This window comes from Sinocyclocheilus anshuiensis, unplaced genomic scaffold (assembly GCF_001515605.1).
Source record: "Sinocyclocheilus anshuiensis isolate Anshui unplaced genomic scaffold, SAMN03320099.WGS_v1.1 scaffold2053, whole genome shotgun sequence".
NCBI classification, from domain to species: Eukaryota; Metazoa; Chordata; class Actinopteri; order Cypriniformes; family Cyprinidae; genus Sinocyclocheilus; species Sinocyclocheilus anshuiensis.
Window position 1 is genome coordinate 153,595 of NW_015558795.1, and position 13,288 is coordinate 166,882.

At 39.3% G+C, this 13,288-nt stretch overlaps 2 protein-coding genes across 3 annotated transcripts in view; one reads left to right on the plus strand and one right to left on the minus strand.

The window, feature by feature from the left end:
* The window catches only part of LOC107681498 (cytoplasmic dynein 1 light intermediate chain 2-like), a 14,041-nt gene extending 11,120 nt beyond the window's left edge, over positions 1-2,921 (minus strand). The window contains exons 1-4 of the mRNA XM_016477809.1: positions 2,575-2,921; positions 1,864-1,937; positions 1,227-1,343; positions 688-918 (exon numbers count right to left, since the gene is read on the minus strand). Coding sequence (XP_016333295.1) covers positions 688-918; positions 1,227-1,343; positions 1,864-1,937; positions 2,575-2,669 — 517 coding nt within the window. The 5' untranslated portion in view covers positions 2,670-2,921. The remainder of the gene's footprint in view (positions 1-687; positions 919-1,226; positions 1,344-1,863; positions 1,938-2,574) is intronic.
* A 4,652-nt stretch (positions 2,922-7,573) lies between these two features.
* LOC107681511 (serine-aspartate repeat-containing protein I) lies at positions 7,574-12,248 on the plus strand. Of its 2 annotated transcripts, XM_016477824.1 has the most exons (3): positions 7,574-7,761; positions 9,980-10,519; positions 10,556-12,248. In XM_016477824.1, exons 2-3 carry the CDS (start codon positions 9,983-9,985, stop codon positions 11,603-11,605), a joined length of 1,587 nt encoding a protein of 528 aa, XP_016333310.1. In that variant the 5' UTR covers positions 7,574-7,761; positions 9,980-9,982; the 3' UTR covers positions 11,606-12,248. The 2 variants fall into 2 exon arrangements, with proteins under 2 accessions (XP_016333310.1, XP_016333309.1); XM_016477823.1 differs by having other exon boundaries at positions 9,980-12,248.
* The last annotated feature ends 1,040 nt before the right edge of the window (positions 12,249-13,288 follow it).

A 13,288-nucleotide genomic window follows, 5' to 3' on the forward strand; every position in this document is an offset into this window, starting at 1 on the left:
TTTTTTTAACCTTAAACCGCATAAACACATTTCATTACACCAAATACACAAAATAATGTTCTTTTTAGCAACATCATATGACCCCGTTAATAAAAGCAAAAGAATACCTAGATCAAGGCTAATTCACATGGCTTTTGAACTAGCATCACTTACACTGAATTCACAATGGAAATAAACTTTGTCCTAATGTTTAGGCACTGAAATATTATCATTCTTCACCATATCAAAAAAAAAACAACAACAACCAAAAACCTCAAATTCCGCAACTGCTGTGTTACAAGGAATTCATTTGTGTATTTACTACTGCATCACAATCTGTTATTTACTCTACTCTGTCTGCTGCTAATTCTTCTCCCGAAGTCAATATGTAAATGTAGCAGTGTCACTTCACTGTCTGCTACTGAATCTCAACATTTACATATGATCAAAACAATTCTCACAAGAAAAAGCATATTTGAAAACTGACAAAAATAGTATCAACATCCATGTTCCCATCTGCCTGACATGGGTTGATATGGTATGGACAATAAAGTGGAATAAGATGTCTAGCAGTAAGACAGCTGGAGGTAGAATTCATGTACATGCTATCACTCACAATCGCACTTGAATCTGAATGTCCTGCACAAGCTAAGACCAAGACGTTGGTTCTACTTCAACCTAGTAGTAAAAATTCAAAACAGCACTTACTACTCTGCTCCATCTCTTTCATTTCCTCCGGTGCGATCTTCAGTTTGTCCACGTGTTCACGCAGCACACTCGTCCACTTCTGCAATGACTCCATGATGGTCCAAGGCCGTGACATGTCCACCACGAACACCGCTAGACTGTCCTTCAGCGACTCAGCAGTCACTGCAAACTTCAGCAAGCCTTTGTGGTACAGGTCTCCATCCAGGATCCAAACGCTGCAGCGAGTCAAATCTGGAAGTTTTGTAAATTGTAAATTAAAAAACTGAATAGACTGCATTTTCCACAGACCAAAAGAGAATGAAAAAAAAAGCAATACTTAAAACTATTATTTTTCCATGTCATTTTTCATAGAATTTTGTTTACAAAGCATTATAGGAATATATTTCATATTCAGTGTGAATAAATGACTTAAAAAAACAGAGAATTAAATAGTTAATCGCAGCTATGCCAACCAACAAGTTTTATCATCATGACAGACCTAGTTCAAAAATTCTTTTAAACTTTTATCACCTACTTTTACCCAGTATAAACGCACTTACCATCTCTGTCTTCATCCTGGACATTCAGGTACAAGTATTCCAGCCCTCTACCTTTCTTATTGTGCTCGGCTCCTTGAAGTTTTGACATGAGTGTTGTCTTTCCTGAACCATCCTCCCCTAAGACATAAGCAGAAATCATATCACTTTTAATAAACATGACATATAAGTAGTAATTAGAGTGTTTAGACAAAGAAAATGATTTCAGTTTATGACTGGGACAAAGTTAAAAGGATAGTTTACCCAAAAATGAAAATTCTGTGATCCCACCCTCATAACATCCCAAACCTGTACGACTTACTTTCTTATGCAGAACACATCAGAATATATTTTGATATTTTCTGTCCATACAATACAAGTAAAAGGTAACCAAAACAGTTTGTTTACCAGCATTCTTCATTTTTGTTCCACAGAAGAAAGAAAATCATACGTGTTTGGAACAACATGAGGGTGATGATTAAATGACAGAATTTTCATTTGTTTGTTAACTAACCTTCAATATCAGATCCCTATACTGTGTTCAAAGGTATTAACCTAAGGTTTTCATTTGAATGCATGCGCATGGCGACATTTGGAAGCAACACTTTTAATAAGCCATGAATTTGGATTGAAAATCAAATTCAGCAAAAAAGGCACATACCAAAAAGCAGTATATTTTTCCCAGAAGGCAATTTAGAGCTGGAGCGTGTGGAAACTTCGCTGAGGATTGAAGACCTGAAGGACAAAACAACAAATGAGCACCGACCAATTGGCATCCATACCATCAACAAACATAGGTTTAATACGGTAGTTAGTAGTTTGATGGTTAGTTCTGACGGCAGACAACTGTAACTATGTACTATGATGCTACCAAAACATCCGGAAAAGGCCGTTACCACAAGAAACCTCTCACTAGTGATTGATGTCAGTCAACCGTTAGATCCCATCAGAAACAGACAGCAGGAGTCAGTTTCCTGACACTTATCATAATAATAAAAAGAAATCACCACTCGTACATATAGAAAATCAGCGAAGCAAAGCTTCTTCAGAAACGACTTGAACTCAACATTAACCGTCGAGTTTTAACAAATGCTAGCCACGCCAGTAAGCATGACATGAGCATATAAAGCGAGACAATCGGTTTCCTAACGCCTCCGAAGACTTTCATCGTTATTTCGCCCGTTGTAAAGGTCTAATCTAGCCAGACTCAGACTTTGCTATAAGTTTATGTAAAGTGTTTTGGGCTCATCCGGGACCGGCGTCTGAACTGGGCAGCACCCGGCTGGTGACAAAGCAGCACATCAACTGTCAAATAAACTAACTCCCTGCAAAATCCGCTGCAATCCTGGACACTCTGAGGGTGCGGGCGTACCAGAGGTTTTGTCCTTCATCATCCTCGTTGCTGTTTTCCATAGTGTCGCCTGTCCCGGCTGCGCCCAGTAGCTTCTTCTCTAAAACGGGAGCCATCTTGAGTGGAGAGGCACAAAGGGAGGCGCACACTGAATGCCTGAGGACCTCACATGAGACGCTTCGCGAATTGCCTATCCTACTACGGCGAAGGACTATCTTATGAATATTAAATAATACGTACTGTAGTTAACGCAGACGCATAGGTTGGGTCATGAATATTATTTATGCATATGAAAGTTTTAAAGAAGAGACAGAGTGACTATATTAATATTCACGAACAACGCCTTTATCGTAATACGAGTCTTAAATTATCGCACAGACAGAAATGTTCCTCAGAACTCATATATCTCATTTTGTTTGTCTAAAATACCATGGAGAAGACATGAAATCATATGATAGTTTTTGCCCAGCTGTATGTAATTATGATCAGGCATTTGAAAAGGCACCACTATCCGCGTTGGCTTGAATGATGTAATTTCAGACTTTGCCGCGCCGGGCGCTGATGTCAGTGCATGTGACTGGCGCGCTGATTTGAGGTCAGTTGTTTGGTTGCTTTGCTCTGGTCAAACTCTGGCTGCAGGGAGAAGAAACTGACCCACCACGGCGCCCAGCTTCAGGTGAACCGGCCATGGAAGGTCTGTCTACAAATGTATTATGGAATATATACTGAGTTATGCGTGGTAACCTTATAACGTTACTCTTAACTCATCTCTTGTCTTCCGAGTATTTTTTTGCCAGTCTTCAAGGAATGGAAAAATTATGAGTATTTAACAACTCAATAAATAACAATTAGTTTTTAGTACCAGAATATCGAACAAAATTAAATAAAATGTTCAGATTTAATAAAAAAAAAATAAATGTTTTAATCTGTCAGTCAGTTTTTACGCTTGATGTCCTAATTTCTATATTATTAAATTAAATCATTTTTAATTTAAATTATTTTTAATTAAATGCATTTTCAGGCTGTAAATCTGTGTTTTTAAAATGCTTAGCAGTGATCCTAAACAAGTCATGGAAAAAAATAAAATAATGCATAGGTAAATAGATATTTGTAATCAAATAAAAAATAATGGCGAACAAAAACTGTGTTTTAATAGTTAAATAATAAGGTTAATCCAGGTTAAGTTTGCTAGTGAGAAAAAGAAAAAGAGTTGATCGGAAAGTGCAGCGACGACATCTGCTGGTAGAAGGATCAAAAGGATTTTAAGGTCAGTCTTGCAATAATGTATTTATTTATTTTCCTTTTTTTATGAACTTTATGTAAAAAAACACTTGAAAAAAGGGCATTGTGTTATGTACAAATAGTAAGTAAATTATTATATATTTTAGGTCATCATATTAATTGTATTAAATAGTTGTATAAATTTAGTTGTAAAAGAGTTTATCATCTTCAGTCAGTGCATGTCGCTAATAAGTCTGCATAGTCTGTGTGAATGCGTGGAGTAGTTTCATCTGATACACAAACTCAAACACACGTGACATTTCACTAGACACCATTTTTTTATGATCAATTTGTACTGAATCATAAAACACAGAATCCATAAGAAATCAAATGGAAAACACAGAATTTAGGGGAAAATAAAATGCATTTCATAGGGCCCTGAATTAAAACGTAGCTCCTCTGTGGAATTTAATTGTGAACAAAGTTATGTTTACCTTCATTCTCAAGGTCTAACAAACATGTGGAAAGCATTTCCTTCCCCATTAATGGTAAATGAATATCATGATAAATATCAATATTGTATGATAGCCTATTTTTATAAATTTATCTGGAATATTTTCCTGGATTAATAAAAAAATGTTAAATGCTTGTGAGAAATCATTAATGTTCAGGGAGCCCTCACTCACAAAAAGGTTGGAGACCCCTGGTCTAGAGGCTATTCCCTCAGGCTGCTCCATATGGCCGGGCAAACTGAAACTGTGCTTTACTGGCAGGAGTGGAGGGGTAAGACTGGGGGTCTCCTGAGAGAATTAACATGCTAAAACCCTGACTTATATATACTGTAGAGGCCTGTAACGTGACCTGCCATGAACACCCTGCTGTCTAAAAACATGTTCTTTTACTGACATGAGGAGTGAAAAAGAGGTGTCCTCAATTGAAAACATGGAAGTTTAATTAATAATTGAATCATGACTTTATCTTCACGTACGCCTTGAAGTTTTAGTTAAAGGAACAGGTTACCCAAAAATGACTGCTGCCGAACATTTACCCTCAGGCCATCCAAGATTTAGATGAGTTTGTTTCTGCATCAGAACAGATTTGGAGACATTTAGAATTGAATCACTTGCTCACCAATGGATCCTCTGCAGTGAATGGGTGCCGTCAGAATGAGCGTCCAAACATCACAGCATGTAAAACATCACAATAATCCACATGACTCCAGTCCATCAATTAGCATTATGTGAAGCAAAAATCTGCTAGTTTGTTAGAAACTAGTCCATTATTAAGATGTTTTCAACTTAACACAATTGCTTCTGGCTAGGAGTCCTCTATACATAATATTGTTTTCTACTGTGAAAAAGCATCTTGACTGAATCAGGAGTAAAGCACTATTTACAAATGAAAACAGTTTGAAACAATTATGTCAGTGGATTTTTATGTGAGAGGACAACAGGGGATGGACTTTTTTACTGGAGAAAGCGTTATTATGCATTATGGACAGAAATGACGCTTTAAAGTTAAGACATCCTAATGATAGATTTGTTTCTTACAAATACACATCTTTTCACTTCACACTCTCATTCTGACGGCACCCATTTACTGCAGAGGATCCACTTGTGAGCAAGTGACGTAATGCTGAATTTCTCTACATTTATTCTGATGAAAAAAAAAAATCATCTACATCTCGGATGGCCTGAGGGTGAGTACATTTTCAGCAAATTGTCATTTTTTTATTAACTATTCTTATAACTAATAACCTGAATGTAGCTGAATTTTGCAGTTAATCTTATTTTAAACTCAGATCATCAAGTTTATGATTTTTTTTTTTATCTAGCTTTTAAACGTTATTCTTGTCATTCTGTCTTTCATCAGTATTCTTATCCTCTTGTTCACAGGCTTTGTCTAAAATGCAAAGAGCTTTTGCACCATCATTCTTCAGACACTAGAGGCTGCTGTCTTCTTTTCTCCCCCCAAAGAAAGCTGCATCCTGAGCAAACGTTTTTGTTGTTGTTTTATTGACATGAGACTGTATGATTAAACACATATGATATGCTTGCTAAACATTCTCTGGGGCATAAAGCTCACAGATCATAAACCTTTCAGCACACAGAGTCTGGGAACTCTGTAACCTTGAACTCTCTGCCCAGAATAGCTGGGCATTTGAACAAATTGCCAACATACCAGCTGTGCGACCGAAATCTAAACATTACGCACAATTTTTAGACATGAATGTAGATCATTAAAACTGTCAAGAAATAAAACATGTATTTACATTTTTCATATGAGACCACAAGCTCTCATATTTCAAGTATCTGACAGTAAAGTCCTGTGTTAGGTTGTTTGATTTCTAATCTTGACATTTAGTACAACAAAAAATGCAAGCTGTGCTGTAAAACATGCAGAACTACGGAGAGGAAACTAGTTTCTCACGACCATGTTTCATCACATTCCATGTGTCTAGCAGTGATGAAAGGGTGCGCTGGTTCATTCCTTCCCTCAGTGTGATTTAATCATGAGCCTGTGATGGAAAAAAAAAATATATATATATATATGTAATTGGCTTGTCTACATAAGGATTGACTTATAATAATCCACACAGCTGGCCTGCTTTGCCCCAGGGTGAGTTTTTTATAAGACCATCCTTTATTGTACACTTGTGCGCAACAGCATATCCAATATTCTTTTTTTTTCCCTGCATAATAATGATATCTAATGTACTTGATTGCTCTTCAAAGGTTCATGTTAAAAGTTGAAAGTTAATGTTAAAACTCACTTAGTAAGTAATAGACAATAACGTCTATTACAACTACTTACTGTATTTAGCTATTTAAAATATTCTGATTTCTGTGTCTGATTAAATAGGAGGCCAAAAGTAACCCAACAGGTTAATAGTGAATACCTGTCTTTGTAAAGACATATTCAACATATTCAATGGCTGGAGGGCACATAAGATACGACGTTATCATATTAGAGAACCATCCTTTAGAACGGTGAGTACTTCTTGAATCTGAAGCCTATTATAAAAGGTTAAAAAGAAGAGTTAATATTGGGGAGTGTGTTTTGCATTTATTATACATATTTATAGAGCTCATATGAAACAGGCCTAGTAAAATCTCATCGCACCTCTGCTTGTACTATTAACAGCAAGTAGCCAAATTTCACAAGGGTGCCATGTCAGACCACTTTAAGTGGAATGTTATACTAGGAATGACCTCATGACTCTCTTACATCTTTCTTGACCTGCGGCACATATATGATTCAGACACATTATTCTGGTGGTTTGCAGACACTCAAAGAATCTGAGTCATTCAGCATTGCCAAGATAAGAACAAATGAATGAAATATCTTTCACTTTGTGTTTAAGCTATGGTTACATTTAGTTGTTCTTCCTTCAACAGAATATCTGCTTAAGACTGGATTGGTGCGTGGACACTTTACACTGTTAAAACAATACTGTGCTACTGAATTCGAAGGCCCTGCTTACAGTTCACTTCATTCTCCTCTCCTTCAGCCATGGGGGTGGAGAATTGCTTTAACCCCTGTCCTTACACACACACATACAGAGAAATGCATGCTAAAAACCAGTCAGGCAGGTGGAAAAAAGGCAAATCCACCAACATCAAGTCAAAAGGAATACAGTTGCTATAGAGATCACTTAAAAAACAGTGAAAGAAAAGGGGGCATTATTCCCAAAACCCATTATAAAGCCCATCTAATCTAGTAAAATATGCACCCAACGTGAGGGGGAAGGGAAGGGAGGAGGGGAGGGTATATGGATTGTGGGCAGTGGGCAGGAGAGGCTGTGATAACGACAGATGTCTCAAACCGTGGGTTTAACAGGAGGGGTGAAAAGAGAAAAAAACGCCCAGTCGCAGATTGGACCTCAGGGAGAGAGTAGGACTGACTCGAACTGAATCACATTCACTGCTACAGAAGAAAGGAAAGTACCTTCAACGCACTCTTACGCACGGATTTTCACAGAAGCAGGTCAGTAAAATGTTAGCAGTGACTGAATAACGGGTAAAAATCACTTACAAGACAAAGCGTTTTATTATGGCTTGAGATATAGTTGAACGCAGACGGCACGAGCCGTTCTTTGTTCTTGTAATTTTCATGTCACTCGTACAAACTAAAAAAGGTACAACATAAGCATCCCATATCTATGTTACTCAATAACGAAACGTGGAAAAATGTCGATTTCCTAGAAATGTCTGAATGACACTTTAAAAATGTCACATTTATAATCTTTCTAAGCTTAATGTTATTACGGGAACGTGTGACTTGTGCCCTATAAGATTGGGAGGTTAAAATGTGAGTAAAAGTAAAAATAAGTCATATATAGAAGCTTTTGTTTTATTATTTTATATTTCAAAATGAAGCAGTGGGTTACAGGTAGCTCTTACTCAGTTAAAGATTTAACCCGTTTTGTATTTCGAGTTCCCTTTACTGGTGCTTTTCTATTGAAAGCATTGTTTTAAGGAAATAGGAAGCATTGATTTGCTCTTATTAAATTCTTATTAAAACGTAAGGAGGAGCCGGTCGATATGAAAGGGGTGGGGTGGGGGCTTGGGTGGTGGTGATGGGGTGGGGGTATGTGTCTTTAAAACTATATTACATTTTGTGTGCGTGTACACTGGAAATATGTAAATATATTAAAATGCAAAATAATATTTGTGTTTTTATTAAATATTTCCACCACATTCCACAACATTTTTTTCTTATGCATCTTATATATTGTAACCTACAGCCAGACATGGGATAGGCTACTTGGTTTGCCATATTTGCTCTGGGTATTTCACTAGTCTTCAAGGACATAACTTTCAGAATATCATTAAGCAAATTTCTTTACATCATTATATTAATGAGTAACTTCATCAAACAAGATTTGCAGGAATAATGGAGGCTGTGAAGTGTATTGGCACAGAGCGCTGTGAGAGGCTGTAATAAAAACTGTCTTTAGTGAGCGCTGACATAGGCAGTACATCTCAGCAGTGGGACTCATCTGCAGGTTGGACTGGGGCATAACTGCGTATCCGGTCTTTGTTTGCCCCAGTGCAGCACTATGGACAGCTCCTATTGTAACCCCACCATGCTGCAGCTTAAAGGATATTATCCAGTTGAGCTGCAATAACTGCAGGTATTTGAAAGGTTGCAAATGGTGTCATATCAGTGGCAAGAAAAAAACATTTAATCTACCTCTCACATCCATAATTCTATATGTATCTGAAACCAGTTCCAATTAACAAATTAGGTTCCTTGCCATTTACAAGAATGTTTTCGGTAAAACCTTAGATTTTCATTAGAGTTTAAAAAGAATGATTTAAGTAACATCATTAGCATTGACAGATGTGACCAAATGTGATTCAGTTCATGTTATCTAATCAGTCTTTCCCCTGAAACTTATCTTTACACATCCCCAAACCAAGCTGCTTTACCAACCAGAACCAGCCATGAAAAAATGCTAAGAGAAGTGAATGAGTTTTATACGACTTTTTAATTTATTTTAGTAAAACTGTATACAGACTGATAGAATTTAAAAAATGCAGACATAATTCAATACTTGACATAACTAGACCTGTTGACTTGGTTTTGTTGGTTTTGTCTAGTTTTCTGAGGATTCACATGTTAAAAGTGCTATGTTTCACTTCCAAATCGTTCTACCCCATTATATACAATCAGTGCTGCCTTCACACTGTAAGACTGGGTTCTTGAATGATATCTTTACAAGTTTACAAAAACTTAAGTGACATTCCCATCCAGTCACCGTTTGTCCTTAAGCCACGTCCTCCTCCATAACAAAGTTGGATTGCATTCAAAGTCCTTGGCAGAGATTGCATTGGGCTGGAAATGACTGAGTGAATGCCCTTTAAATAGAGAAATAGGGTGGGCTATGTGAGCACTTTTACATTTTACAATTTCATATCCATAATGAGGTGCTAAGAATATTGGTTATTTTCCAGTGGAGTTTTAGACTAAATTTTTGCACAGGCATGTAGCTCAAACAGTTGGGTATGGCACTAGAAATGTCAAAGTCATGTGTTTGATTCCCAGGGAATTTATGAACAATATTCATGATAAAAATGCATAATGAAGGAATGCAATGGATCTTGCTTTGGATAAAAGCATCTGACAAATGCATAAATATAAATATATTGAAATGCAGTGATGTTTGTAGCTTACATAAGATGTTCTTCTGTTCCCACAGAACATGGGAGGCAAGCTAAGCAAACGGAAGAAGGGATATGATGTCAGTGACCCTAAAGAGAAGAAAGAGGAGAGTGCTGTGGCAGCAGTTGAACCAGCTGAGAAGAAGGCAGAGACCCCTGTGACTGAGTCGGAGGCTGCACCGCAGGAGGCTGCTACGGTAAGTGCAGCAGCGCCAGTGGTGGAGTCTGAAGCACCAGCTGAGAAGCCCACCTCTCCTTCAGCAGCACAAGCAGAGGTGAAGAAGGATGATGCTGCTCCAGAAAAACCAGTGGCTACAACAGAGGCACCTACTGCTGCATCTAAGGAACCAGAAAGTGCTCCAGAGAAACCAGCAGATGTACCACAGTCACAAGCAGCAGAGGTACCAGCATCTGCATCAGAGGCAACAGCAGTAGAGGCACCAGCTGCTACACAAGAGGCACCAGCAGCAGAAGTACCAGCAGCTGCAGTAGAAACACCAGCAGCGGCACCAGAGGTATCTGCACCCAAGGAACCTGCAGAAGCATCAGCAGCAGAGGACCCTTCAGCTGCATTTGAGGAACCAGTGACAAAGAAACCTGCAGCTGCACCTGAGGAACCAGTGACAAAGGAACCTGCAGCTGCACCTGAGGAACCAGTGATAAAGGAACCTGAAGCTGCACCTGCAGCAGAGGAACCTGAAGCTGCACCTCAGGAACCAGCAGCTCCACCAGAGGCACCAGTGACAGAGAAACCTACGGCTGCAACAGAAGAACCAGCCACTGCACCAGAGACACCAGTAACAGAGGAACCTGTAACACTATCTGAGAAAGCAACTGTACCTGAGGAGCATACAACTGCCCCAGAGGCTGAGGATTCTGCAGCTGCACTCGAGGAACCTGCACCTGTGCTAGAAGAGCCTGTCTCGTCGCCTAAACTTGAAGCCTCACCAGTGGAACCTGTCACAGAGGAGGTGGTAGAGAAAGTGGTTGAGGAGGTTGCAAATACCAGTCAATTGTCCACTGAAATTACAGAAACCAACGATGTCAGGCCAGAATCAGAGACTGTTACTGAGGCAGCAGCTCCAGAGCCAGTCGCAGAGTCTGCCCCAGTGCCTGAACCTGTTTCCGAAGCATTGAGTGTAGCAGAGGTCGAGATGTCTGTGCCTTCCCCAGAGGAACCCACACCAGTCACAGAGCCTGAATCTGAAACTGCTGCACCCCCTGAGGTTACACTAACACAAGCAAATCCTGAGCCATCCTCAGAGCCAACACAACCCGAACCTGTGGCAGAACAAAAGAGTGCAGAGGAGTCCATTCCTGCAATCGTCATCTTAGAATCAACCTCAACCAATGAGCTCTGCCTTGAGGAACCTGCCTCGACTGTAACAGATCTGAAGTTGAATAATGGAGACTGCGAGAGTTCTGGCTCAGCAGAGGAATCTGTGTCGGCTCCCCCTGAGGTAAACGGGGAATGCCATGTGCAGGCACCAGATGTAGCCCCTGCAGATGTCCTTGAGTCCCCGGTTGAGGCATGTGTAAATGGTGTGAAGGACAAAGAACCCCCTCAAGAGCTAAGTGACTGTGAACTGAAAAAGGACTTGAGTTTGGCTGCTGACTTTCAGGCTCCAGCTCCGATTGGCGACGTGGTAGAAGTGCCACAGTGAGTCGGCTTAGCTGTCGACTTAATCTGAGAAATAAACCTTAAATGTGAATCCCATATTGATGCAAACAAACAAATGAAACAATCGTCTGACAACACAGGCTTTCTGAAAATAAATGTGAAAAATGCCTTTTGTGTTCTCTCAGGCAAAGGAATTTCTGGTTAACCAAAATGAAATACAGCCACCCAAGAGCTAAGAGTGCGATAAACGAAGAATGAAACAGTGAGGGTAAAAGCCTAAAAGGAAATGGGAGGGAAAGAATGAGAGAGCGAGAGAGAAAGAGAGCGAATGTCTTTGTGGCCGATGTCCTGCTGTCATTGCAGAGAGTGAGCTTACAGGCCTGGTTGAATATGTAAGCCAGAGAAATGATGATTAGACATGAGCAGAATTTTTAATTATTGAGATGGCAGAACAGAAATGCTGGACAGTAACAATAGTAAAAATGAATTGAATGAACAGAATCATCTTTTGTGTGCGAGACTGATCCATACTGAAATGGTTTATTGGATTAGCATTTAATAGTATATAATCTAATTTAGACCACATTTCTGTCACCATGTAATACAGAGATTTGAGGATGAAGCATTTTGAACTTTTCATGTTGGGAGAATCAGTGGGGAATGTTCATTTTAACTTAATGGCTTGGCTTAGAAAATAAAACACTCTGTAATACCTTAAAAATGGTTCTTTCTTTTTTGTATTTTTGTGAATGTTGTGCTGAATAGATGCATATGTTCTTTGTTCATTTAAACGAGTAATACTTAAAAGAGTATTTCAAATAAATGTATGATGCAATCTCCTGCATAGAGCAGACCCATTTTGTTCCAAAAGCATGTGCTCAGCATGTGCAGTGTTGACTCTTAATTAATATAGGAGTAGCATACTGTAGTCGGCTGCAACAGTTACATTCAAGGCCTGTTTTCAGCCATTTTGTGCCGTAGTAGAGATCTGACTGGCAGGTCACCATTCCAACAATGTCCCAAGAGTCATTGACTTTGTAAATTTGTACTGTGGGGCTGGGCATCAGACACGTGTTGTTTTGAGTAACATGGAACATGGCCATGAATACAAATGTATGTTCAAAGGCTTAACGCAATCAGGTTGTGGTAGAACAGGGGAAATAATTTTTCATTCTTCACAGGGGGGAAGAGGTTTCAGGATAACAAGTGGGTGATGCTGTACAATGCAGCAGATTGCAGTGGGGGAACAAGACTGGGGAACTCTTGCTTGAAAGGAGGAGCTCTGAGAGAGGGAGAGAGCGGCCATGACAAAAAAAGATAATGCCTTCAGACAGTTTTACACATACATATACACGTGCATAACCTCCCACATAGAAAGGAAAACACATGGACAAATTAGAAACACATCTTAATAATCTCACAAAAAATAGGTACTGCAAATGTGCTACTCTCACCTACTCTCTAAAAGAAAAGAGAGGCTGTCTCACTTAAGTGCGAATGCACAGAACTGATTACAGGGTACTTTTGCACCACTGTGTGTGAGTGTCTGCATGAGAGGAGAACAGAGGCTAGAATGAGAAAGGCTTTGCGAGAGATGATGCTGGAAATATCTGAACGTTCCCAAGTGCCCTCCACAGGCACCATAATGAGCTCCTCCACATACCAAGCACGAATTCTCGGGTTTCTTAAAAAACACACACACACACACACACACACACACACCCCC

Coding starts and splice junctions, on each gene's coding strand:
- LOC107681511 (XM_016477823.1), top strand. CDS start 9,983: ATGGGAGGCAAGCTAAGCAAACGGAAGAAGGGATATGATGTCAGTGAC.